We start from the raw sequence: 27,689 nt of genomic DNA on the forward strand, positions 1-27,689 counted from the left end.
TATAGCACTTTGCTAGTCCCTAAGGACCCCAAAGCGCTTTACACATCCAGTCATCCACACATTGGCGATGGCAGCTACATTGTAGCCACAGCCACCCTGGGGCGCACTGACAGAGGCGAGGCTGCAACAGGACACTGGCGCCACCAGCCCCTCTGACCACCACCAGTAGGCAACGGGTGAAGTGTCTTGCCCAAGGACACGACAGACTGTCGGAGCCAGGGCTCGAACCGGCCTAATTGATAAAAGCTTTTTTTTTTGCACAGTGGATGCTTGCTTCTTTAATTTAAAAGAACTATCCATGAGCACGCCGAGGTTACTGGCAGAATGAGAAAGAACCCATTGTATCAGTTAGCTGGCCCAGGGAAACGCAGCTATCAAAACAATAATTTCTGTTTTGCTTTCATTTAAGATAAGAGAATTCTGGGATAGCCAGTCTTTTAACCACCTGCAGACATTCAAACAAAGGCAAGAATGTGGACGGGGCATCCAAATTTAGAGGAAGGTACATTTGGATATCATCTGCGTAGCAAAACCATCTAAAGGGTTCAAAAGTTTTAAAAAGCTGAAGTGTGATCTGTGTTTCTCTGCTTTTCCAGCCAATCAGGACACAGTACCTGAGTCACTTTGTAATGTCTAACGTTTACCTGGATTCTTTATTCTTCTACCTGTCTCTCACCTGTGGGAGCAGCCAGCAGACCCACAGTCCTCGCTCTGACTGCTGGATCGTTTCACACGGTTTTCGTTTATTCATGTATTTAATGTCAGTGTTTAATATGTCTCACACACACACACACACACACACACACACACACACACACAGCTGTATGTGCAGATCTACATAGAATTAACTCTACTGTGAGACACACGTGATGTCATAGAGAGGCTCCACTGATGCTCCTTTGGGCAAAATAGTGAATGGGGAGTTGCTCGTTCGTTAGTGTCAGAAAACAGGAAACGATGATGGTGATGGTTTATTTCTCAGAAAAACAAATGACAAACAGGTTGACACGGCAGCCTCTTTAACCCCTCCCACTGTATGGCGCGGCCATGTGCCGCTTAAACAGGTGAGTGCTGCATTCAGGTGACCCTGGGACAAATAGAAACTCCCACTTTCAACATTCAAACCATAAAAATAAATCAGATGTAGCGTCACATGACCCACTGCAGTCAGCATGCAGCGTATCCCACAATTCCTCACATTCTATCATGTGACACCAGTGACATCAGCAACAACACTAAGGAGACACATTCACACACCACCTGACCAATCATCAACACGTTAACCAGACGTGGACGGGCTCTGGGCGGAGTCACAGAAGCTGGGGCTGGAAATATAATGGTGAGTCGGTGTCATCTGGCAAATGGGTAAAAATAACCTGACGGCACTGAGTCCTCGCCAGCGCTTCCACCAGTGAGAAAGAAGCATTCCAGCTAAATGACGTGCAGAGGCATGAAGTCATCCTCCAGCAGAACTTTTCAAAGTAAAACACATGAACTCTGTTCACGATTCCCCAGTGGACGGTCGCCGTGTGCTCACCATGACGACTCACAGGTAAGAGGCAGCGGCATGTCCACAAACTTCTGGTCTTCTGTGTTTTAAAGTAACAACAGCGCTCAGGTTGACAGCTCAATTTATTCATGCTCCTGCAGGAAGGGGGGGAGGAGGAGCAGGCAGAGGACACCTCAGCTGCTGAAGAACATCTCAGTCAAAAGACTCTGTTTGCTCCCCTTCCCTGAGCAGGAGGAGGAGGCAGAGGGCTTGGCGGTACAGTTCTTTGGCGTTCTCCTGCAGGGTCTTCCTGGCATGATGGAAGCGCAGCCCTCCTCTTCCTCGGCTCGTCGGTGTGGGCGGAGCTGGTAGGCGTCTGTGGAACCTTTGCTTCTGTCAGTGGCACGCCGTTTCTCCTCCTGGTCGAGCTGCTTCTGTAGGATGAAAGCGAGCCGTCTGTCCTCCTCCTCCTGCCTCCTCCTCTCCTGTAGCTCCTGTTCAGCCGCCTCCAGCAAGGAGAAGGAAGAGGAGCCAAGGAAATGGGCAGAGACTCGCTTGGTGTCTGCTGTCACCTCCTCTGTGGCCTCCAGCTCCGAGCTCTTCCTCTTCACTGATGAACATCCTCCGTCTCTGATTGCCTTACTCCCTGGTTGATGCTTGGCCACCTCCTCGGGTGGGCGGAGCTCAGTCTCAGGCCCATAATAATCCAGCTGAGGTGGTCTTTGTTCTGCCGGTAGCGCTGCCTCTGAAACAAGGATGTTCTCCTGAAACAGAAAGGCTGTTGTAATTTGGTGTTATATAAATAACACTGAATTGAACAGAAGTTCAAACTCACCTTGTTGGACACAAGGCTGGAAGCAGAGCTACAGGTGGAGCTGGGCGGAGCCACTCGGGGGCACAGGAACCTGAAACAACAAATAGAGATGTGTGAGGTCATACAGATGGCGTTCCCGACACAGTGAGTCGTTTGTCCACGTTTGAGGAGGCACTTCCTGCTCAGCGATTTTAATTTCAGTTTGACGTCACATACTTTCAAGATGGCGCTGAAGCGACGGCGGCCTTTTGTCTATTCCAAGTCAAAGCCGCTGGCACTAAATACAAAGGCACAGACCGGCATGTGGCACAGCATACCGGCCAAGCTACAGAGGCCACGAGACGGGAGCGAAGCTGAAAGTGAGGAAAGCAGATCACCGGAGGCGATTCGAACCATCAATCCCGACAGAGACAGTGGGCGACTTGAACTCGCTACAGAACAAGATTGACAAACTCTCTGCTCAGAACAACCATCCGATCTACCGTGACTGCAGCTGCCTATGAGGAAATACACACAGCAAGACTGCAGACACAACACCCCGAAGCCTTCATTATTATATGTGGAGACCCTAACCATGTCACACTGGACTGTTTGTGGTCCCACACGGAGAAACAGGACAACTGGCCTACTGTATGCTAATGTGAGACATGCATACAAAGCCACCCTCTCCCCCCACTAGGGAAGCCAGACCAGTGAGAACAAGCTGTCGCTGAATGTGGACAAAACCAAGGAGACTTCAGGAAGACTCGCTCCACCCACACACCACTCAGCATCCACGGTTCCACAGTAGAGACTGTTAACAGCACCAAGTTCCTGGGAGTACACATCTCAGATGACCTCACCTGCACCCCTAACACCAAGTTAAAGTTCAAGGTTCTTTATTTGTCACATGCATAGTTATACAAGTATAACACACAGTGAAATGTAGCCTGACACGCTCCTCGACATGTGCAAAGAAATGGGGGGGGGGTGTAGAGGAAGAACATATATATACACACACACACATACATACATATATATATACATACATACATATATATACATACATACATATATATACATACATACATATACATACATATATATACATACATATATATACATACATACATATACATACATACATATACATACATATATATACATACATATATATACATACATATATATATGTATATATATACATATATATACGTATATATATATATATATATATATATACATATATATATATATATATATATATATATATATATATATATATATATATATATATATATATATAGGGGGGGGAAATAGGATCTCTGCTATATACTGTACTGTATATAGCAGAGATGACAAAGTTTACTTTGACACACTCCAGGTCATGTGACTCTAACCAGTCTTTCTCAATGACCTTGATCTTTAAAACGGTCGCTTACTTCTCGATGTGTCCCACAGAGGCCGCCTTCTTCTTCTTCAGTGGTGTCACAGCAACATGACCCCTGTCCTCGAGAGGAGGAGGGTTCTGCCGAGGAGGGAAAGAGAGGGTGATAAATTTCCTCAGAGAAAGAATCTACCAACTGATCACTGGTTAACAAGCCGAGACGCTTCAGTTTCTGATTTTTAATCAAATATTGGGGATTTTCTGTGAGGCATCTGTATCTATAAGCCTCTCCCAGTGTGGACCAACCACTGACCAGCTGATCACTGAGCAGTCTGGCCAGCCGCTCGTCTTCGTCCCTCCTCTTCCTCTCATCCCGCAGCAGCTGCTCTTCCTCAGCCAGCAGCCTCTGGATGTACTCCTCACTGGCCTTCCTCTCCTCCTCCTGCAGCTCCCGCTTCTCCTCGGTCAGCTGGGAGAGGACAGACACACCTGAGATTTACCTGAATGACCAAAGTCTGTTCATCAGGAGGTCCGATGCGGACTGACCCTTACACCCATCAGTATCTAATCGGCATCCTCTTTGGGTCAGATGACACACAAACCACAGGCCATCATCACAACAGATGTCGTGCACATTATAAGGAAATTCCAGGACCTTTTCAGACCTTTAGGCCGAGACAGAGTGAGAGCACAGACATGTGAAAGTCAGTGACGCACACACAGGAGAATGTGGATTCTTATTACACAAATGTGTTTAACCCACTGGAGGGTGCTACTGCAGGCTGAGAGCTTCAGTCACAGGTGAGAATAACTACAAATGTGTTATGGCCACGCCCACCAATGGCTGAGCGGTCAGCTTTCACTCAACAACAGCATTTATGGTGAACGATCGTTTCTTAAGCTGCTAAATTTAATTTTGTTTTTCCTCATTTGAACCAAGATTTGAAGTATTTAAGTTTTATTAGTTTTATCAGTGATTTAGATCATTTATTAGAGATTGTAAAGTAAAAGTACACATTAGCATAAACTCATAAACAAAGGTACACAATGACACATCTTAATAACTTATATTATTACCAAGGATGAACATTATGAGCAGCCTGTGAATAAGACGTCTGACCACATAAGCTGACACCGCAAAAACACAACAGCAGCAGCGATGATGCTGGCAGGGTTTAACGTGGAGGCGGAGTCTGTTTATACCACCAAGCGTAAAGAGGCAGAGCCTTACTGAGACTGAAGGCAGATATCCTATCACATGTGGAAGCAAACAGGGGTGAATCTAAAGGGGGGCATGGGGTGTATTGCAGCTGCAGCCCTACTCACAGCTGCTACGAAACACATTTAAAAAAAAATAATTGTAAAAGTAGAACAGTCACAGGGTTTTATCTCCTCGCCATCAAACCTGTAGCCCCTCATCAGCGTCCCCTGCTGCCCTGCACAGCAGCAACGCGCCCACTTCGCCAGCTCTGACCCGGCTCATCAGCAGTAATTATTCGTCTCTTCACTTCCTACAGTTCCCTAAATATTTACTGATCAGCTTTGGCCCACATTAGAGCAGCCTTGACGTCACAATGCCTGTAAACAGCCAGGTGTGCCGTATTAGTGGTTTTACATTCATTTCTATGGGGTCCAAATTAAGTCCCTGGGGTTCTTGTGTAACACTGAGGCTTCTGCACATCCTCACACATCCAGAGCAAAAGACTGTGTGTGTCTTGAACTCACTTTGGTGATCTGGTCCTCATACTCTTGCCTCAGCTCTCCAGGTTCACTAACTCTGCGGAAACACACCAATGCTGCCCATGCGCGTGCACACACACACACACACACACACACACACACACACACACAGTGGGTTCAACATCACATTGACCTATAAGAAAGCAGCTCTGCATAGTTCACATTTCAGAGTAATCCTTTTTCTGAGCTTCCGTCAAACATGCTGTTTGCCCCTCACCCTTTACAAAAGCAGTACCTTTTCTGATTGGCTGCCCCTCACAAACTGCAGTTTTGAGCCAAAGATTTGTGTCCGCGTTACCTGAGTGGGGGTCCTCGGCCTCACCCTGCCCGCTGAGGTGATGCTCGCACTGTCGGGGGAAGCAGGTTTGGATCCGCCTCCACAGTGTCTCGTTCACTAGCGTGTTGTTCCTGCTGTGTAACCTAGCCCAGGTGGAAACCCTCTTCCTGCACATGGGACAGCACAGCGTGGCTTTATCCACCGACTCCAGGAAGCACACCTGCACAGGTACACACACAGTCAGGCCCAGTTCTGCCGGAGCGCCCTGAGGAGAAGTCATATGACTGTAATGTGTGAGGTCAGGCTGAAGGTGCTGGCATCCAGCAGACCTTTGACCTCTGACATGAAGATCAGCTCAGGAGGCTAAACGCCATCAGTCCAGTCACTGATTGGCCATTTAATTGGCTGCTGTTGGCCTGTTCAGGTTAGAATGCAGGTGTGTGACTGGTGGAACTGAAGCAGAAGGAGCTGAAGCTCTCATCGGGTCAGTTATAATTCACTTTATTTAAAACCACGTCTTCAGTCACAGGAAATGAATAAGCCTGATGATGTCATTCAAGGACAAAACGGAAACACACACACAAAAGGTCCTGACTACTGCGACACACGCACGCACACCCCCTAACCTGTCTGTGCACACACCTGCTGGTCGTGCAGGTAACTTAACACACCTGAGCTACACGCACTCATTGTGTGTGCGTGTTACCTTGCAGAAGGTGTGTGTGCAGGGCAGTGTGACGGGCTCCATGAAGACCTCGAGGCAGACGGGACACAGACAGTCTTCTTTGGACAGCGTAGTCTCCTGGCCCCGCCCCCCTACGTCCGAGCCCTCAACCTCTGACGCCGGAGACATCTTCCTCCTCCTCTTAGACGTTACAGCTCAGCAAGGAAGGACCTAAACAAAGAGGAACTCAGTGAGACAGGTAGTGCTGTACTTCCTCTCTCCAGGATTGAGCTGTCAAAGGAAACGTACTCGATTACTGCTCAATACTCCCCCCCTGTGGCAGCTAGAGCCCGCTGCTGACCTCTGACCCCAAGGTCCGCGAGCCAGTAAACAATCCATTCCTACAACAGCACCTAACGGGGTCAAAGTTAAGCTAGCTAAGGTGTCTGTGTTTCGGAAGTATGCCGTCACGATTACTTGGACTCACCTGAGCAGCCGGGCCGTTTAAAGCTTCCGTTGACGCTGACGTTAGCTTCGTGTTATGTCCGAACTAGCAGCGGTTCGTTGGCGGATTAAACCGCGGAAAAAACAGCGCCAAACTTATTTTTTCACCCCGGAAACAAACGGGGCTCATGGGAAACTGCCACGCTTTACCTGAAACCAACGGCTGCACGAAGACTGTCTGAGTTTGCCGGAGTTTAACCGACTTTACTGCAGCTAACCAGCTAGCACTGAACACCCGCGTGAACAGGCTGTTGCCACAATGCGCATGCGCTTTGGACCAAACAATTTTCCCTCCCTGGCTGCAGCCACTGTGGAGCTCCACAGTAACCGGAAACACGTGACCTCCACACTAACCGGAAACACGTGACCTCCACATTAACCGGAAACACGTGACCTCCACACTAGCCGTAAACACGTAACTTCGGTTAAATCTACTTTGACAGCGAAAACTAAATTGCGTTTTTGTCACTATTGATGCTGCTGAGAAATAAAAATGGTTTTAAGTGGGGGGTTTTAACACTCTGGGTTTGTTCAAAAAAATTCACCATCCCCTAAATTGTTCGTGGCCAAAAGTGACACTTGCTGTTTCGCTGATTTATTTATTTTTTTTACAGTACATCGCGTTGTGCGTTCTGATTGCTGTAGACCATTGTCAATCAATCTAGTCCAGTGTCTCCTGTACAGGAGCGGTCCCTAATAGGCCCACGGACCGGTCCAGGTCCGTGAGTCTTTTGGTACCGTTCCGCGAGAGTTGATCCTCCGGTGTGAAATGTATGGTTGTAGTTGTGTGTCTTATTTTGAAAGAACTATTTACGCGTTACCATAGCGACCAGAGAGCGCTAAGAAGCAGAGAGGAGGATGTCTCTGTCATTGTTGTTGGCGCACAGCTCAAGTCACGTTTATCATTATATTTACAAAATACCACAGTTTCTTTTTTTAATTCTTTTGTTGTATTTCTCCGCGACACCTTAAAGGTCGTTCCCTGAAAATATTGTCTGACATTAAAGTGGTCTGTGGTGCAAAAAGGTTGGGGACTCCTGCTGTACAGTACAGAATGCGTTTAGCTTGTCGAATTTACATAAATCTTCGATCGCTAGCAGTGTAACTCTGAAGTGCTGTACTGTATGTTTGGAAGTTTTCTCCCAAACAAACACAACAATGCCGACGAAACGTTTTGCACCCTCAAATGCACCTTTTGTTTTCATTCCATAATACTGGACTTGTGTTTCTACGAAGGTTTGAACTCTAACAGTGTTTAAACAAAAGAGAAAAGTGTGAAAATGTTCATGCCTGTCTGAGAAAAGTGTATAAAGCATGTAGTGAGTGGTTTTACAGTCTTAACATCTGTAATAATTGTAAAAAATAAATTTGGCTATGGATTTCACCTACCGCGGGTTATTTTTAGAACGTAACACCAGCGATAAACGAGGGGCTGCTGTATTATTAATAGTAGAGTCTGGGACATCTAATTGATTAATATCAACATTGATTATTATTCACTATTATTTTTGTTCAAGGAGAACCAAAAATATAAAACTCTTTCAGCTTGTTTGTTGCCAAAAATGGCCACTTTTTGTGTATGTTCACAAAATGCTATAAAATGTAGATTTCTTAAAACATTTATCTACTTTTACCGACGTGACTCTTTAAAATAGCACCAGTCCTTTTCATCAAAATCAAAATTGTATCTAAATTTTTTACTCTTTATAGCCAGTTAGGTTATATATTACCATTAACTTTTCAGATAAAACGGTGATAAAGTCCTAATGTTTTCATGAAACTTCCTTTTTTTCCCCATCTGAGCATCGGGGAAAAGGCTGTCTTGCAATTGTTGAGGTCACTAGTGTGTGCCCCATTTCTTCCAGGATCACTCTCGTTATAGGTTTTAGTGGACTCCTAGTACTGCGAAGTGGTTTCATGGTACAAAGGGATTGCATTCCAAGATCTGTGATTCTGTAGAAATGAGCAGTGATGCCCTTCCTACCATCTTTCCAGAAAAATAAGTGATCTGGAAGCTGTTAGGCTGACTTACAGCAGCAGCACTTTCTGCACCTGCATAAACTCCAGGACACATTTACTAACGATGTTTGTTGCTGTATGTGCTGCAGCTTTGAATTTTTTAATAATATATATTTTGTTAATATTTTGGCTATGGTGTCTTGTTATGAAATGTAAAAGAGTAAAAGTGTTGTTAGCAGGTGCTTCAAAGCTAAGTTTGACTGGGAAACTCAAAGCTCAATAGTCTGTATCAACAGAAATTCACTGCAGCCTATGTAATATTTCATGCGTCATAATTTATTCTACTCTATCTTGCAAATAGATATTTGTGTGGCAATGTCATGCACAACACACACAACTATTAGATCCTTAAGATCAAACCCGTGTCATTCCACTGCAGTGCAGTAGTCAAAAAAAAGAATAAGTGAAGTGTCCACAAATGGCCAGGATAGAGCCCAGAGTGTTAATTTTTAAAATGTATGAAAATATTATTGTTTACAATTATTTACTGTTAATATCAACAATAAGCTTTTTATTTTGAAATTACAAGTTTAAAAAAAATGCTTTTACATTTAATGCTGTTACACTGTAATCCTTTATTATAAGTATGGACACAGAATCAAGTGAACAACATTTTGAAATAAGTTTAATAGGAATTTTGTACTACGCAAAAACAACAACAACAACAACATATTAAACAAACAAACAAACAAACACAGCCAGTGCCTTCATTTGTCCATCACATGTCAAACATAGCACTGACCCTTAGCCCCTGCTCATCAGCACATGCATTCAAAAAGAGCTCCATGTCCTCTGCAAACTGAAAAACAAAGAGGAACAAGTCCCTTGCTCCAGTGTCTTCTTCCTCTGACATGTCTCTTAAGACCCTCTGCTGGTCTCCTTGATTTAAGGACACATATTTGGGCATTGTTACGTGTCCACGGAAAAGTGCCTTATTTTGGACAACCCACTGCACAGCAGGACGCAGATCTGCAACAACTGCTGGCTCCTGTGTCAGGCAAATGGGGATAAAAACATAGTTATTTCTCTGCTGCAGAACAGTTTTTTAACAGTTATTCAAATGTCACTAAACATGTAATTACACTACTGTTTAAAGTGATTACTGACCTGACTGACTTCCTGTAACTTGCGCTTTTTCACTCTGAAAATGGGCACGTGTTGTCCTTCAAGCACAGCTTTGGCTTCCTCTCTCCAGTGTGCAAATAGCTTGCCAGAGCTTAACAGAAAATGTTGATATTGTTAAGGTGTGTAAACTTTGACACAACATAGAACAGAAGTCAAAGTATAAATACCTCCTGAGATCAAAGTTCTCCATCAACAGCAAGCACCACCATTTACGCAAGTAGGGCATGTCTGACTGTAAAATATTAATATGAAACATATTTAACAACTTTCAAAAGATTCAAGATTCCATTGCTGTGAAAGTAAATAGAATACTTACTATAGTATAGTCAAATGAAGCATCCAGTGCCACGTACAGAGCAGACTATTTGTAAGAAAAAATAAAAATGTCATTTTTCTTTAGAAGCTTAAATTAGCTTCTGTATGAATCTCAAGAAGAGAAGAGACAAATTACCATCAGCATGAAGATCCCACAGTCAACTCCATAGTCTTGGCTTGGAAAACCCTGTATTACATTGAAAATAAAGGCTCTTTAATAAAATCCCTTAAAAGAAGACTAGTGTAATTCATATTATTCACCATACACTTAAACTAGCACATACCTTCAAGTCACAGCTCTTTTTTTCTGACCACTGCCCGGGAATGATCTTCACTGCAAGATTCCTTTTTTTTTTTAAAAAAAACAGTTACATTCACAAGTTAACAGATGATGATCATGATGGGTGTGAAATGTTTATTGCTAATAGCACCAACTGTAACTACAGGCCTTAGGAACACGACCTCAAAAAAACAGCATAACAAAATGAAAAAGTACAGTCACATGCTCACAGTTGGTCAAAATAAAGCATTTACAGCTTTAAGTTAATGTTGGCATATTTTATAAAATAATTTTTAATGGTGTTTTATGTTAAAATAGAACACTGGAAGACCCAATTTATGTCTGAAACTCATCTACAGACAGTATCACTGACTTGATCATAATTTGAAGATGAGAATAAAATGTTGAAGCATCATGCTGATATATCCATCCATCCATCCATCCATCCATTCGCTTCCGCTTATCCTTTTCAGGGTCACGGGGGGCGCTGGAGCCTATCCCAGCTGTCATAGGGCGACAGACTGGACAGGTCGCCAGTCTGTCGCAGGGCTAACACACAGGGACAGACAACCATTCACACTCACATTCACTCCCACATTCACACCTAGTGGCAATTTGGATTATCCAATTAACCTATCCCCACAAGCTGCATGTCTTTAGACGGTGGGAGGAAGCCGGAGTACCCGGAGGGAACTCACGCAAACATGGGGAGAACATGCAAACTCCACACAGAAACTTGCTGATATAGTTTATAGAAAAAGCATGTGAGTGTACTGTATGTGTGAACACTCAAGATCAGCAGAACATGATCTGGGATGCACTTAACCTGGAACACTGAACAGGTTCCTGAAAACTCCGGAACAAACCAAAAATGCTTATAAAAATGTGACCTCAAAAGTGAAACATATTGTTGGCCACCAAATCCTGCCTTGGTGTATAATGGGTCAAGAAAGAGGATTTCTCTTTTAGGTGGCTTCAGTACCTAAAAGACAGTTAGCCATGACTTCAAACCTGAAAACAATGTCATTGCAAGCGATCACAGTCAAAGACTTTTGAAACTGCGTCATAAAAGCTTGAATACATCTCAGACACATAGCAAAATTCTAACAGTTTGTACGTGTCAAAAAACAAGACTTACACACAACTGGAAATGACCAGGTGTCCAGAGAGGGAGAACTATGATGTCCATCCTCTGAGCATCAGTCTGAAACAGAATTGTATTTTTAAGTATCCTGTATATGAACTCGCACCAAAGTTATAAAAAAAATCATTTGGATTACTTGCTTGTTTCTTTAAAGGACGGTACACTTACAGGAAAGGACCGCAATGGATCACAGCCATAGGGTGCAAGCCAAGTCCGGGTGACATACAGATTTTCGATGTAAATGCTTATCCCCTAGAATGTAAAAAAAAAAACAAAAAAACATTTAAAACAACAGCTCTTTAAATTAAAGCTTGACAATCATCATATACAACATACAGTACCTTTGACTGAACAATTTTAGTGATAAGCTCAAAACAGCCATTTCCAATCTGAAACAGAAAAAAATCATGATAACAATGAATGTACACTTTATTTTTTCATATTCGTAGAAAAAAAATACTTACAGTCGATTCCATTTCTTTGTTTAAACCCAGTGTCCAAAAATCTGACCGCGTGAGGCATCCAGAAGACGTTTCAACAATCAGCTCATCTTTGGGTCTGCTGATGTCCAGAACATAGTTGAGCTAAAAAAAAAAAAACAGATAGGTGTCATAGACTGTGGATGACAAAATCAGATAAGCACTAAAAGTTGCACTTTGCGACATCTGAAAACTTTAACATACAAGCTGTTGTTGGCCAGGGTGCGGTACAAAACACCATGATGAACGGCTGGCCAAAATGTTCTCAGGCTTTGTCAGAGCTTCGCACGGTGGTCCACACGGGTCAGGAAAAGTTGCATCTGTTGACCTTCGATTGGCTTTCTTGTTGTCAACTCTTTTCTGAGGTTCTATAGGGATTTTAACAGGTTTCAGACAAAACACTACATAGAATGCATATTAAATGCAAGAAAAATAAGCACTATCTATAGAAGGAAATTCATTTTAAACAGCATGTAACAAATTCTTTTATGAGCCATCAACTACAACAAGATAATGAATGCAAGATTATTATTTCACGTACATATGTCAATCACTATTCAAAATAAGAAATTTTACCAGTGTCACCAGACGTTGAAGGTGCTGGGTTCAACACCGTTTCTGTGATTTCTCTGGGTTTATTGCACACCTGTGGGGCTAGGTACACAAAGAAAAGAATATACACACACAGATAGGAACAAATATAACATGTAAACAATGGTAGCGTTCTGGTCATGACACAATGCATGTACTTACCTACGACAGCTTGACCCAGTGCCGACAATGAGATATTGATCTTTCCAAGTCGACCATGTCTTAGCTGCCTCTCCAGAAGTTTCTTGTTGGTGACAGTGTTATAATGATGATTTATATTTCTCATCAGAAACACATGTGTGGATGGACTCATATTACTTAAAAAGTAATTGCTTTTCCTCATGTTTGCAAAGAACTGTTCAACAACTTGACTGTTCAGCCAGCCTTTCAGCTCCGGGACAAGTTGAATTCTGCGTAATATGTCCTTGGGATCTTTTGTATTTCCCTCATGAAATCTGTCATACAGGACATAATGGTCAGATGATCCAGTGACAGGATGAGGATTTTCATTTACACTATCCATCCTTTCATGTAGCCATGGAAGATTCACTTTCAGGCTTCCATCCTGTGCAGCCTTGACATTTTCCTCAGTGGGCTCAGCAAGTCGACCTTCATGTGGATGAAATGGCAGTTTATCAGGAACCCGCAAATTGGTGTGTGCTGCCAAACCCCTCGCAAAATCGTAAACACAGACGTTTGGCATGTGCTTCCAGGACAGGAGAAGGTCAGCAAAATCCCGGGGACTTTCAGCACGAAGATTAAATTTAACACTGTATACAATGCCATGTGGACATAGTATTACAGACCATCCTCCTGCAAGCAAAGATTTAAAAAGTTGTTTGTAATTGTAATTACATTTTTTAATGCTACTTCTAATAATCGCTAAGTGATGCTTACCAGAGGCACCCCATATGCTTTGAAAGACCTTATCATATGTCTGCCTGCTCTTCATCTTCTCCCTCAGTCTGGTGATGAGATCAAAGCGGGAGCCTTTGGAGTCGATGTTGCATGCTTTACACAATTTTCTTACCACTCCAACCTGACAGCAATTAGGGAAAACTGTAAATGGAACAACCCCAGAACTTTATGTCATATTCTGAAAACTTCAAAGCAATGTTACCTTTTGTTTGGCAAGTTCATCCAACAGACGGTCTTCTGTGACACTGCTAAGCTTTGCTTCATGTGAAGAGCTTGTTCCTACTTTTTTAAACTCTGTGTTAAGCACAATGTCACTTGTTCGAGTTTCACTCCCGATCCATGGTGCCCAGTGCGTGTAACTTGGTGGAACGGAAAATGGATTCTTCACACCGCCTACAGAAAATGGCATGTTTTTAATTACAATCTAAATTACTTTAAAACACTGAATGACTTTCAAAAAGTTTTTGCCATCACTCACTTGGAAAAAAACCACGGCTTATCATTTCCAGGTGAATAGAGTTCCAAAAACCTTCAATGTCATGTTCACCATTGAAGTCTTCCGGGGCTTTGAGGTCACTCACTATAATAAATTGACTCATGAAAACATGCACATAATGTACACAATGAAATATATACACAAATGTACATTAAACTTACCTGCTAACTTGAACACCCCTTTTCTGTGTAAGTCCATAACTACCACAGGGGGGTGAAACCCACAGTTTATGCAGGAGTACATGTATTCTGCGTCAGTCAAAGCCTCAAAATGGCAATAAGCATGAAAAATGGTATCCCGAGAAGGAAACTTCACTCTTCTTAAGCCCTCCAATGAGTCAATGACCCTTGAAGCAGATACATGGTTCTGTAATATGACAAAAGGGTGAAGAAGACTATGATTACACAGATATTTAAATTTGGTCACCAAAATATCATAATGACACAAACACATTTTTAAAGCAATCTTCAGATGAGTATATTTTATTTTTGTGATCCTCACCTGCAGATTTTCTCTCAAAAAAAGGCAAAGTTCAAGAGACAAAACAACATGGTTGTCAAAGTTGTGAAGCCCATCTGTCCACTCCTGGTACCTGTAGACCATGTGGCACCGAGGACACGATCTATGGTGTGTTGAAACATCTGTTAAAGACAAATCACATTAATGTCAAAACATTAGTATAGGAACAATTATAACTAATTATTTCACACTGATGTTTAATCTTATTCATTAAAACTTACTCTCAATCACTCCCATCATGCTGACAATCCTCGCTTTATTGGTAACTAGAACAGCCTCATCAAGTTTTGGGTGCTCTGGGCACACCTGGCACAACGTTTCACATGGAAAGAGCTGTTTCTGATGATCCATTTTCTGTGAGATGACATTTTCTGGAAGAGATCCAGGTATTTTTTTCTCTTTAAAAATATAGCGTATACTCCTTTCGACGGCAGCATTGTCCTCAAAGGAAGAACTCTCCTGAGTCATCTGTGATGGGGTGCCTGATGATAGTGGTACAGTTGATTTGAAGATGTCTCTCTGTGTCTGGAAGAGATGCCATTTAGCTATGTTTTTATGAGGACATGATATTCGAGGCTTTGCACAAGCACAATGCCAGGTGTTCCTCAGAGCATTGTAAGTCACAAATATTCTGCCAAGACGGCAGAAACTGTGTATTTCCGGCTCAAATACAGACAAACAGATCTGTGTTGAGGATCCACCAAAATCCACCCTCACACAAAGTGGAGCATGTGCCATCTGGGCAGCTTTCTGTCTCTTTATGCATGTAGCAGCTTTGGCCTCTCCAAAAAATTTAAGGTCCACCATTTCCATCACGATGTGCTCTTGAAGAAAAACCTCCTTTACAGTTTCTCGGCAGTAATCTAGTGAGCGAAGGTGCTCACATAAACTGAAGCCTAGTCCGCTCCGCTGGGCCAGCAACTGGTATTGCTGACATTCCTCCAGCTCACATCTGATATTGTGAGACACCCCCCATGTTTTCCTCTGAACGTGAACTGGCACAGAAAACCCATGGCCAGTTCTCTGCACAGCAAATAACCCTGTAGTTTCATCTACACAAACACACTGCAGATGACTGGCCAGGCAAACATCTATTGATTGGTTGGAGTGCTTCCTCATCATGTGAGCCTTGTAGTTTTTGGTACGAAGAGTAAGGCCACAGTGAGGGCATGTCAAATTCATGGACTTTCCATCAGCTGCAGTTTTATTGAACGCAGAGGGTAGAGCATATGAATGTTCTAACAAAGAGTCAGAAAATGGTTCCGATCCCAAAGACAAAACCTTGGGGGGGAGACGGGGCTCCTCGAAGAGTACTGCCGGAGGAATACGGGGCTCCTCGGAGAGTTCAGCGGGGAGCAGTCCTGATAGTGGTGGCTGACTTGGTATTGAAGAATGCTGACAAGACAATAAATGCCTTGCCATATCCCCACGCCGTATGATTGTAAGATTACAGACAGGGCAGTGAAAGTGTCCTGTTGTCCTACAAGGCAGCCTGCACCGGCATATCATTTTATCTGTAAGAGAAAAAAACAAACAAACAAACAGATGTAATTTAAATGTAGTTGTATAGAATGCAATCAATTTGTCTAACAATCAGATTGTACATGTTAACAAAAACATCCAAGCCAACCTCAATAATGAAAGTTAAATGGTATGGATCACAAATGTTATGTCAAGAAAAGTGGTGAAAAGTAAATAAAAATATATTTTATAAAAACACTATTTTTGTTGCAGATGAATGCACTGAACTGTACAATATCAACAGCAACTTTTAAGTCAACAAAGATACTGCAGAAGTGCTTAAAAAAGTGCATATTTATAACTATAAAGTATATTTAATACAAACATACCTTTGAAAGGCAAAGCATTTTTTATATGCACACTGAGATGCTCCTCAATCTTTGCCCTGACAGCAGGGCTGAAAGTGGGGCACAGAGGGCAGTGAAAAAGTCCTCTGCAACACGTGTTGCATTCCTGCAATTCCGGCTTCAAGCCCGAATTCCAGATTGATAAGTGCATCTAAAACAGAGAGAGAAACAGATAAACACCATATACACATTTAAGTTAAGGTTTTAGCAGAAATAACAATTTACAGTTGGCATGTAATAGATTTGGGAAGAAAATCCTTGAAAAAAACCCCACAAATATATTACAAGACACTTTAACTTGTGAGACATGTTTCTATTGACATGTAACAGTCAATTGAACAGGGGCTAACTAAAATCTGGCCAATAAAAAAGCTGTACAGAAAAGAATGACAAATAGAAGTATTGATAAATATATAAATCTGTTTGTAACGAAATTTACAGTGTTGACGCTAACCAAAGGTGTCACAAGTACACACGTTCCTTACTACAGTTTAGATACCTCTGTTTAAAAAGCACTGACTCAACTTTTTAGTTAAGTCGAAGTAAGAAGTACAGGGTCTAAAATATAATTTATGTACAAAATTTTGAAGTAATCTTGCGTCCAAAGCACGCGTGCAGGGGGCTGATTTACAAATGTACGCATTACAAAGTACAGATACGCGTGCTAAAATGTGAGAAGTAGAAGTATAAAGAAGTATACAGTAGGCACAAAAAAGTACAGCAGTAAAGTAAAGATACCAGAAAATTCTACTTAAGTACAGTATTGAAGTATTCATTATTTCGCATCTCTGACGCCAACAATAAATCATACTCTAATGCAAAATGTGGTTTTTGCTTCTTCTCGCCCACAGAAGAAGTTAATCCAGCTCTCTTACTGAAACCAGGCCCAGGAAAAAGCATATCTGTGCGTTTCTCTGCCATGGAGCACGATGAAAAAACATTAAAATAAGGAGGAATGTTGTTGTAACGCAAAAAAAGTGGCAACATGATCATTGTAAGAAAACTAGACGATTCCTAGAATTATGAAATCACTAACGGCAAACTTATTTAAGAAAGACTTAACCAACCTTTGCGATCAACTTGCAAAACTTCCACGGTTTCCATGCGTGTTTACGGCTACTGTGGAGGTCACGTGTTTCCGGCTACTGTGTAGGTCACGTGTTTCCGGTTAGTGTGGAGGTCACGTGTATCCGGTTACTGTGGAGCTCCACAGTGGCTGCAGCCAGACCCTTCTCTCCCTCTCTCGTCGCTTTAGTCTTCTTCTTCTTCGTGGATTAACCCAATTCTCACGGAGCGCCCCCTGCTGTTCACAGCTCTACAAGCTCAGCGGTTTACTGTAAATAACGTACACTAACCAGAGATACCGCAGCGAACCCATAATAGAATAGCCTTTTTTGTCATTGTACATGTATTTCAAGTGTGGGTGCTCCACACCGACTGTGCATGGAATAAAAATATAATAAGTAAGACATCAGTAATTAATTACAGACAAGAGGAGTGTTTGTTTACAGTTTGAATGGCCCAGGTGAATAAGCTGTTTGTGAGTCTGCAGGTGTGGGACCAGACTGACCTGAGTGCCGTCAGGTGGTGAGCAGGGTGCGAGGGGTCAGCTGTGATGGACCTGGCGATGGTCCCAAGGGGTATCAGAGGGCAGCCATTAATTGTTTTGGGCAGTCTTTAGTACTAAAACCACACAAGTATTGCAGTTAATGTATGATACTTAAGATGTTAAGTAGTAAATCTACTCCCACCACTGCTGTAAAGACGAGTTGCTGAAATGCAGGAGCCAGTCAGGCTTTCTGTCTGGGTCTATGGCTGGTTAATGAGCTCGGAGTGGAAGATTGCTGCCGCTCCTCCTCAGCCTGTGTTTCGAGGATTCTGACAGTTAGAATGACTCAGTGGTGTTGATTAAATGACACAAACATGACCATCCTGCCCTCTGTAAGGTAGAATATTCTTTAATAATAATAATAATAATGGAGTGGATTTATATAGCGCTTTTCAAGGCACCCAAAGCGCTTTACACTATTCATTCACTCTCACATTCATACACTGGTGGAGGCAGCTACAGTTGTAGCCACAGCTGCCCTGGGGCAGACTGACAGAAGCGAGGCTGCCATATCGCGCCATCGGCCCCTCTGGCCAACACCTTTTTACTCCATCATCATTGAATCTGTCCTTACTTTCTCTGTTACCACCTGGTAGTGATGGCTCGCTTGAAGCTGACGCTCCGGTGCGTGTGTCACTGTGTCGAAGCTTGATTCGTTTGCCCAGAGTCACGTGATCGGTGAAGTCCGAAGCTTCATTTAGAGCGTGACTGCTTCGGTGTCTGATTCAATGGTTCATAAGGAAGCGAATCATTCGCGGGATTTGTGGAGTGTTTGATGGTGACAGATAGCGAACCACTGATATTTCTACTGAGAGATTTGGAGCCAGCGAGGAATAGAGGAGGTTCTGTTGTGTGGGAGTATTTTGAGTTGATTTTGGTCGATCGGGTGGGTTTTCCAGCTTTGTGTTCTGGCTGTTTGCTTTTGTTTTGTGCGTGTTTATTATATCTGACAACGGGAAAAACTCAAAATGTCAAAAATCCGTTTTTCATAATATAAATATCATCAAATAACTTTAGAAAAACTTCCATTTGACTCGTTACATTTAATATTAAAAAATATATATTTTTATTGTTTAATTAATCTTAAAATGTTAGTCTGCCAAATGTGCAGCAATTTAATTTATTTATTCTCTTTAGCTGATAGTTTGTGTGGTAGACTGTATAACTGCATCTCTACCAGTTTCTCTGTACTCCAGCCTCCTCTGTGCCATGTGAAGGGATTTTCCTTAATGCAGAAGAAATTATCTCCACGAAAAGGAGATCGGCCATCGCACAGTGGAACTAATTTTCTTCTTAAATAAAAATGAAAAAGGGCTACCTTTTAAATGCATCATGTTTTTAATTCGCAAGTTCATAAGCATTTTCCATTTCACAATCAGTTCTACCCCCAGGTCAGAAATATGTCTGGGAAAATTTCCCTAATATAATATTATTGATAAATACACCCATCTTGCGATTAATTTCATAAGTGCATGGAGGCAGGACCTCACAGCAGAAGCATACTCCATAATGTGTTGTACATTATTACATGTATATTATATGTAACGTGGTATTTTTCAATTATCGTATTTACCAACATCAAGAAGTGAAAAGCAAAGAAAGACCACGCCATGGTGCATGTTCAAGGTTCAAGGTTCTTTATTTGTCACATGCATAGTTATACAAGTATAACACACAGTGAAATGTAGCCTGACACACTCCTCGACATGTGCAAAGAAATTGGGGGGGGGGGGTGTAGAGGAAAAACATTATATATATATATACACACATATAGTATATACATTGGGTGAATGTGCAGTAGTAGCAGCAAGCAGGTGAATTCTGTACATTAATATGAATAGACATCTGACTATTTTACAGGATAGACAATATAAACTTAAAATTAAAGGAATTGAAATGTACATTGTTCCTTGGTTTAGTGTCTGGAAGAGTCCTGTCTCAGTCAATTATAGATGATGTGAGAGGGCGGGTGTGTGTGTTTAAACAAGGAGAGTTTACTGGTCATAATTATTTATTAAACAAATAAACCACATTTTTTTAACCCCCCAAAATAGACGTTCAAAGCAACACAGCGGCGGCCCAATATCAGACAGAACTCCACTCTGTCGAGTGAGCAATCATAATGAAGCAGTTGGTTTTATTTTGTGGATTCAAGCTGCTCTTCATATTTTTGGCCACCAGATGTCACCAGAGAGGACTGTGTTGAAAAGCTTCGAGTAATGAACCGTTTTTCAATACAAGCTTCAGAAAGCTTCATTTGGCTATCACTACCACCTGGTAAGCTGCTGTCTCTGCCAAGGACCAAAGCAGAGTGAAGCCGCTCCTCCGAGAAGACGATTGGCTGCAATCCCTACAACACCTGAACAGGAAACTGAGGCTACAGTTCCCAGACTCACCAAAATTGGACCACAAAATGAAAAAATGTTTTCCGATCTGATCATGATTTCTGCAGCAAAATTTAAATGTTTGGTGTAAAGATGAAAGCATGGATCCACCCTGCCTGCGCCAGTGCTCAGACTGCTGCTGATGTGATGGTATAGGGCAGATTTCCAGTACCAGCTGAACATCATTGAACTCCACAGCCTACCTGAGTGTTATTGCTGACCACGTCTGTGGGTTTATGACCACAGTATATCATTTTCTGATGCTGCTTTCAGCACGATCACACAGCTCATCTCAAACTGGTTTTTTGAATATGACAGTGAGGTCAGTGCACTCAGCCTCCACAGCCACAGTCCTGTGATTGTTCAGCACTCTAACAGGTTCTAAATGCAGTCTCCATAGCACGTTCTTCTATTTCATCTTCAGATATGTTGAAATGTAGGTACTAACTGCTGCAGACATGTCCACACTGTCTCCCCTTTATTTATTTTCAGCGTCTGCATCCTGTCAGCTGATCATTACCTATAAACATTAAATCAAAAGGTCAAATCTGAGCTTCATCATTTGTCTCACACTACTGAGCTTCATCTGAAAATGAAAGCTAGATAAATGTCTGATTAAAGCTGGTCTCTCTTCTGATGTTTGTAGATCAACATCACGTTCATGGATTTAAATGGGAGCTCCGCTCTTTACTTACCTGTTGCTATAGAGAATCGTTGCATAAGAGCTGCACTGATATTAATCACGTATGTGCTTAATATCAGTGCAGCTGTCTGATTTGAACCTACTTCCTGGATGAAGACTCTGCTCGTACACTCAATGTGACTTCAACTAATCACATGTAATTTTTAGCTTTAGCTACATAAGTCTGCACGTTGAATTTAATGGACAAAATGTATTTGATTGGTAGACATTACCTTTGACACATTGCAGCTGCCTTTTAATCTGAATTATTACTTCACGTTCATCGAGGGCAGAAAAATCATTTTGAAGCTGGAGCAGCACATCCAATAAAAGCTCGTCAGTCAAAGGAGTTTTATTCTACACACTGAAACACAGCAAAGTCATTTTTTCACAGATGAAACAGAAACTAAATGTTTATTAGAGCTGCTTTCATCTGATTCCTCTTCTGTCACTGACTGAGGTCAAGGTCTGTTTGATTTTGGCAGCTGAATTTAAATCACCACGACCAGGTGAGACGCCAGGTGAGAGTCAAAGTCCATTTAGAAGAGTTGTCATTTTACCTCCTAAGGCTGGAGATGCTGTCAGGGCCCAGCTACTCTTTACCTTTGTTTTAGATTTCAACCCGAGACATGCGGGGGCATCAGGGGAGTGTGCGAGGTGGTTTTGCAGCAGAGATCAAACATTTTCTGTGTCGCTGACTTTAACAGGGGATAAAAAAAACAGAAACGCCAAAGGAACAAACCAGCCAATCAATGCCGGCTTCAAGAGGTGGATGGACACACTCCCTAAACACAATTTGATGTTGATGTGCCGGACACAGTCGCGGGGGGTGGACTCAGCGGGAATTGTCTGGGTTTTCCCGCTGGCCTGTTTCTGTGTCACTGTGCCGTGAATTCGTGCGTCCATGGGAACGCGTCCGTCTGCTTCCTGTGCTTGCTGGCAGAATCGCGCGAGTCGTGCTCGCTGTCTCCACAGCGGTGTTTCTTGAGCTGGCGTGAGTCGGAGAAGCCCCGCCCACAGCGTTCGCACGAGTACAGCTTGACACCGGTGTGGATCTGCATGTGAGACTTCAGCTGGTTGGACTGGCGGAACTTCCGGCCACACACAGCGCACTCGTACGGCTTCTCGCCGGTGTGCACCAGCAGGTGGCGGTGGTAGTTCTGAGGCGTCCTGAACTCTTTGCCGCAGTGCTCGCAGCGGTGAGGTTTGACACCTGTGTGCAGAAGCTCGTGCTGCTTCAGCTGCGATGCCAGCAGGAAGCCTTTGTGACAGACAGCGCAGACGTGTGGCCGGTCGCCGCTGTGCTGCCTCAGGTGGTACAGGTACAGGTGACGCAGGTGGAAGGCTTTCCCACATGTGTCGCAGGTGAACTCTTTGTTTTGGGCGTGGCTCTTCTCGTGCGTGCGCAGCGAGCTGCTGCTGCTGAAGCTCTTTGGACAGACTTTACAACTGAACGGTTTGACTCCGGTGGACCGCCGCCTGCCCGCCTCCCCGCCGGACTTTCCCCGATCGCCACCGCTGCCGTGAACCAGCTGCTGGTGCTTCTGCAGCTGGCAGTTGTAGAAGAACGTCTTTCCGCACAGGTCGCACATGAACGGCTTTGCCACGCCGTGAACAAGCATGTGAGTCTTCAGAGCCCAGGTCCCCGTGAAGCCTTCGCCACACTGATCACACCTGAGGAAGGAAGGACAGGTGAGGAAGGGTCAGAGGTTAAAGAAGACGCAACTCACAGAAATCAACACGATCTTGATGTTTTGAGTGATCAGCACACAACACAAAGCAGTGTTCACCGAGTGCTCAGGGCCGTCTGTAGTGCTGTAGGGCTTTTACTGTGCAGTGTTAATCACTGCGAAGTTGGCCCATATAAATAAACCTGAACTGAACCGAATGAACAGGAAAGCTGACGCTGGTATTTCTCGTGTCTGCCTGCAGCGCCGTGCCGCGCTCTGTTGGCGGTTCACTGGTGGATGTCAGCAAACAACCCCCCTCTGCTTCATGTTTGACGTTACATTGAAGCACTCATAAAATCCACGATCACCTTATTTAATCAGTTCACCTGCAGTCGCATAAGTCTAGTCTTCCTGCTAAGGACCGCGCTGATGCTGTTCACCTGTACACCTCACTCAGCGTTTCGCCCGAGGGTCAGAGTGCGCCCTGGAGCAGCGCGTGTATGTGACCCTGGATCGTTCAGGTGTGTTTTTTTGTCAGATGTTGTGTGTTGAGCCAATAAAAAGCAGAGATTTCTGTCAAATACCGAAACAGACTCGCTGAGACCCAGAAAATATACGTTATCGTTCGGGGCCTCGTACCTGAAGGGCTTCTCCCCGCTGTGTAGCCTCAGGTGTCTCTGGAAGTTGTATTTGAGGCCGAAGCTCAGGCCACAGGTGGGACAAGTAAAGGGTTTCTCTCCCGAGTGGACCACACGGTGCTGCAGCAGCCCCATCCGGCACTTGAATGCCTTGTCGCACTTGTCGCACTTGTACGGGCGTTCCTCGGAGTGCGACCTTTTGTGCACGCGCAGGTTGCTGGCGGTGGAGAAGCTCTTGGCGCAGGTCTGGCAGGAGTACGGCCGTGCCCCGGTGTGCACGGTCTGGTGCTCCCGCAGGCTCTTCTTGCGCGTAAAGCTCTTTCCGCAGACGTCGCACATGAAGGGCTTGACTTTGGCGTGCGACACCTCGTGGTATCGCAGTGCCCCACTGGAGGTAAAGGTGCGGTCACATGCGTAGCACTTGAGTGGCGTTTTCTCAAGCCGGTGACAGGCCTGGTGCGCTCGAAGCTGACGTGGCAGCCTGAACTTCCTGTCGCATTGGTCACAGCGCAACAGCTTGTCTGGGTCGCTCTCCTGCGCCTCGCGGAGACGGTGGGCGAGCAGGTGGCGCTGCAGCGTCTGCGCTTTGTAGAAACCTTTGTCGCAGGAGCTGCAGGGGAACGGCTTCAGGTGGCACGCGGCGTGCTTCAGCAGCTGGTGCTTCTGATGGAAGCCTTTGTCACACAGCTCGCAGAAAAACCTCTTCTCCTTGTACAGCTCCCTCCTCCGCCTCCTCTCCTGCTCCTTCTGCTGCTCCTCGCTCACACCTGAACAGTAAGACAGACAGGAAGTCAGAGACGCTGCAGGTTTGACAAACAGAAGCGACTGATTAATGGACCATCAGCTGTTCTGAAGGACGACATCATCAAGATCCTCACGTACTAGGTCTTGAATAATCAGGCCCCATCTCATCTTAATGTAGCGTATCACGCCATTAGAGCACATCGCTCTCACACCACAGGCTCACCTGTGGTTCGCACAGTATTTAAAAGTAGATGGGAGGCAGAGCTCTCACCTGTCGGACCCCCGGGCACCTGCTGATCATCATGTTTCTGTTCTGCAGGTTCAGACTTCGTCTCTGCTGCCTGGAAAACGCAATGGTATTATTGGTCACCACATACAGAACCATCAACCAGTCAATCAACCAGTTTGAAGCAGCTGTCATCACTCACAGCGTCACACTGCTCTTCATGGGTTTCATCACCTGGAAGCTCAGCGGCCGGCTGATCCTCACAGTCAGGAAGTGATGTCACATCTGCAGGCTGGATCATATCACGTGACACCTGAGGATCTGCAGAGAAGTGCGTCATGTCCAAAACACTCACAGCACCATTCTGCAGTGCGGTCAGATTGTTTTGGCCTGTGACTGGTGCGTGCACCGGCGGGCTGAGGATGACCACAGCCACAGCAGCAGTGGCAGCAGCTGATTGGACATCCAGAGACAGGGTGGGTGCATCTGCAGGAGAAACCAAATGAGTTTCCTGTGAGACTTTAACCCGGGCTTTTGAGCTGAATGACTGTTCGACCTTTGACCCTGGGTCTCACCTGCCGGGCTGAACTTCACCGCCGATTTGGCCATCCTCGAAGCGCCGGGTGTGTTTTCGAGGCAACTCAGTTCTGCCCTGAGAGCTTCATTTTCCACCTCTACGCTTGCATACAGCTCCCTGAAGACTCTGCAGATTTTACGGACTGCCTCTCTGGCCACGCCCCCCAGCACGATGGACAGGTGAGCCTGCAGCACAGACGCATGGGTGACATGATAGATGCACAGGTGGAACAGGTAAAACATCTGATCTGAGGACCCGAGCGTAACTAATTTCTGATTACGCAACCTGTAGACAGGCCCCGCCCACATCCACCTGAGGAGTTCACCTTCAAGTCACAACATGCTGACTCTCTTGGAGACTGACTGATGCTCACAGCGAGTTTTCTCCATGACATGCAGCATGTTTTCAGTGCGAATGCCTGACTGACTGTTGGCCTGTGGCACGAACACCGACAGTGCTGAGACAAACACCGAAACCATCCAGCCTGACTTGGAACCGCTTCACCGAGGACGCCGTTTCCACAGCTCTTCACAATCACCTGCACGCTCAGTCATGTGACGATGTCATTCACAGATTTTCTCTGCTTTTATTTATCTTTTTATTCCGTGGACAGTTGGTGCATGCACAATGACAGGCCTTCCTAAACACAGGTTCCCCCCAAAGCTGTGCGCTGAGCCCAGTGACTGCAGCCCCAGCTGTTTACAGATGGCACCGTGATGCTTGGCCTCATTTCTAATGAGGGTGGTTAGCGAGGCTGCACCTTTAAGGTTTAGGTGCTGCTGTTTTCTCCTCTGTTGATGCTGGTTAACCTTAAGCTTCTGTTTAGGTTAAGTAGAGGATGATGACGTCATACCACCTGCGGCAGGTGAAGATGAGGCTGCGAACAGATCTGTTTACCTAAACTTTGGTCATGTGAGCAGTTACAGCTAAACCATGCGCGCGCACCACACTTCTGGACAAACCTGAAGGCATGCGCACTTCAGAGCTGCATATACCTGGGTCAAAGATCAAACACCTGCCTCCAGGCGTCTCCTGCGTGTCAGTGGGCGGGGCCAAAACGTGTTGTTTTTTTTTTACCTTTCATCCCTTCTGTAGCATGTTTTTAACGCGAAACCGGAAGTGACGGCGGATTTTGCTCTCACATAATCTTCACCTGAGCTCCTCACCTGGCCGTGCTCCGCTCGCGCGCCCTCCCTCCCCAACTCGTGCACAGCGCTCCCCACGGCTACCTCCATGATCAGCTCCACCTGCGAAGAGAACGTGCTCAGGGCTGCCATGTTGTCTTTGTCCCATGCCGGTCCGCGCGCACACGTTTTCGGAGGACGAACCGACCGAGGAGGGTTCGGGTCAGCCGGCCCGGGTCAGAGGTCAGACGAATACGCTCTCCGCGGGATGATTCCTCGCTCTCTTTGCTACCAACATGGCGGTCTGACGCGATGGTTACTTCCGGGTCAGAAGGCGAATCTCTCTTCTTCTCCTTCGTGGTAGGACCGCCACCTGCTGGAGGAAAGGTGAAGCGCTCAACAAATTAACTGAGCGTGCGCACCCAGAGCGTCTGCGGAGACGTCACCAGAAAAATGAGAAAATGAAAAAAAAAATCATTTCCAATTCATCCTGACATAAAAGACGTACATTTTAAAACGTCAGGTAGAATTTATCCAAAAAACGATGTTATCATACTTTTTTTGTTTTGTTTTGGTTTGTTGTTTTTCCATAACTTGTGTATCTGCAAATATACACATTCTGTATTTTTCATATGAAAGAAACTATACTGTGGTGGGGCTTGCTAATTTCTTGTTTTTGATTTATGTATGTTATGTTTTGTTTTACTTCATATGTTTATATGTTTCATATGTTGTTTGTTTAATTTAAGACAAAAAAAAAATTAAATGAATGAGAGGTAAAACTTGAGGGGGTAGGGACAAATAAGTAAATACTTCAGCCTACTCCTTTTCAAACAAATAATGGAATGATATTTTGTAATGATTGTGAAGGCACATGTTTGAAATGTTTGAAATAAAAATGAACTGAACTGAACTGAACTGAAATGTATTTATGAACATCAGTCCAACAATGATTAAAGAAACATGTCCACAAGGTTGAGCCTGAAAGATTATAAAAAAGAAAAAACTGTTACAGTGTAACAAAGGTCAACACAAAGTGCGAAGAGAAAAAGTCCTTTACTGTATGTCAAAAGAAGAAAAGTAGAAAGAGCAGTCGGGAGTTTTTCATTCAGCCATCTTTTCATACACAGTTAAGCTTCACAGCATCTACATTTATGGATAAAAAGATATCCCTCATAACAGCACTGTCCTGAAAACAGAATGCAGATTTTATTGTCAATAACTATCCCGACGATTGAGTCGCCCTGGACTGCATGCAGCGCCACGTGCCGTTCCAAAAAGCTTGAACCCATTCACAGTGAAAAAACACGTGATGCAGGCTTTCAGTGTCGTTTTCACAGAATACACATGTATTCAGATTAAATTTCAATCTTATAAAAATCGTATTTATTATTTTGATGTTTACTTTTTTTACTTTAGGTGAAAGG

The 27,689-nt window shown here is 44.1% G+C and overlaps 3 protein-coding genes across 7 annotated transcripts; all 3 read right to left on the minus strand.

The window, feature by feature from the left end:
* Positions 1 to 958: 958 nt before the first annotated feature.
* On the minus strand, positions 959 to 7,161 carry rnf168 (ring finger protein 168). Its single transcript, XM_085244600.1, has 8 exons — positions 6,838 to 7,161; positions 6,393 to 6,581; positions 5,708 to 5,906; positions 5,395 to 5,465; positions 3,983 to 4,138; positions 3,725 to 3,810; positions 2,325 to 2,394; positions 959 to 2,253 (listed from the first exon to the last, which is right to left on the minus strand). Exons 2-8 carry the CDS (start codon positions 6,537 to 6,539, stop codon positions 1,684 to 1,686), a joined length of 1,299 nt encoding a protein of 432 aa, XP_085100726.1. The 5' UTR covers positions 6,540 to 6,581; positions 6,838 to 7,161; the 3' UTR covers positions 959 to 1,683.
* Positions 7,162 to 10,050: 2,889 nt separating this feature from the next.
* LOC146560483 (uncharacterized) lies at positions 10,051 to 17,762 on the minus strand. 3 transcript variants are annotated; one of them, XM_085244571.1, is made up of 18 exons: positions 17,676 to 17,762; positions 16,591 to 16,759; positions 14,962 to 16,254; positions 14,723 to 14,862; positions 14,383 to 14,587; positions 14,204 to 14,305; positions 13,928 to 14,118; positions 13,705 to 13,846; positions 12,793 to 13,620; positions 12,421 to 12,584; positions 12,202 to 12,321; positions 12,079 to 12,126; positions 11,906 to 11,989; positions 11,732 to 11,797; positions 10,598 to 10,658; positions 10,450 to 10,500; positions 10,315 to 10,359; positions 10,190 to 10,230 (listed from the first exon to the last, which is right to left on the minus strand). In XM_085244571.1, the coding sequence occupies exons 2-15, from the start codon at positions 16,757 to 16,759 to the stop codon at positions 10,605 to 10,607; spliced, it is 3,606 nt and encodes a 1,201-aa protein (XP_085100697.1). In that variant the 5' UTR covers positions 17,676 to 17,762; the 3' UTR covers positions 10,190 to 10,230; positions 10,315 to 10,359; positions 10,450 to 10,500; positions 10,598 to 10,604. The 3 variants fall into 3 exon arrangements, with proteins under 3 accessions (XP_085100696.1, XP_085100697.1, XP_085100695.1); XM_085244570.1 differs by adding an exon at positions 10,051 to 10,089 and having other exon boundaries at positions 10,166 to 10,230; positions 10,315 to 10,500; positions 12,793 to 13,846; XM_085244569.1 differs by having other exon boundaries at positions 12,793 to 13,846.
* Positions 17,763 to 21,619: 3,857 nt separating this feature from the next.
* Positions 21,620 to 26,757, minus strand: LOC146560484 (uncharacterized). Of its 3 annotated transcripts, none has more exons than XM_085244575.1 (6): positions 26,368 to 26,757; positions 25,137 to 25,323; positions 24,764 to 25,047; positions 24,607 to 24,676; positions 23,593 to 24,358; positions 21,620 to 22,957 (listed from the first exon to the last, which is right to left on the minus strand). In XM_085244575.1, the coding sequence occupies exons 1-6, from the start codon at positions 26,413 to 26,415 to the stop codon at positions 22,162 to 22,164; spliced, it is 2,151 nt and encodes a 716-aa protein (XP_085100701.1). In that variant the 5' UTR covers positions 26,416 to 26,757; the 3' UTR covers positions 21,620 to 22,161. The 3 variants fall into 3 exon arrangements, with proteins under 3 accessions (XP_085100701.1, XP_085100700.1, XP_085100699.1); XM_085244574.1 differs by having other exon boundaries at positions 26,305 to 26,756; XM_085244573.1 differs by lacking the exon at positions 26,368 to 26,757 and having other exon boundaries at positions 25,137 to 26,214.
* Between the last annotated feature and the right edge of the window lie 932 nt (positions 26,758 to 27,689).

The sequence above is a fragment of the Mchenga conophoros genome, linkage group LG14 (assembly GCF_057382185.1).
Source record: "Mchenga conophoros isolate Kocher_MC1m ecotype Shallow Benthic linkage group LG14, M_conophoros_male_GT1.1, whole genome shotgun sequence".
NCBI lineage: Eukaryota > Metazoa > Chordata > Actinopteri > Cichliformes > Cichlidae > Mchenga > Mchenga conophoros.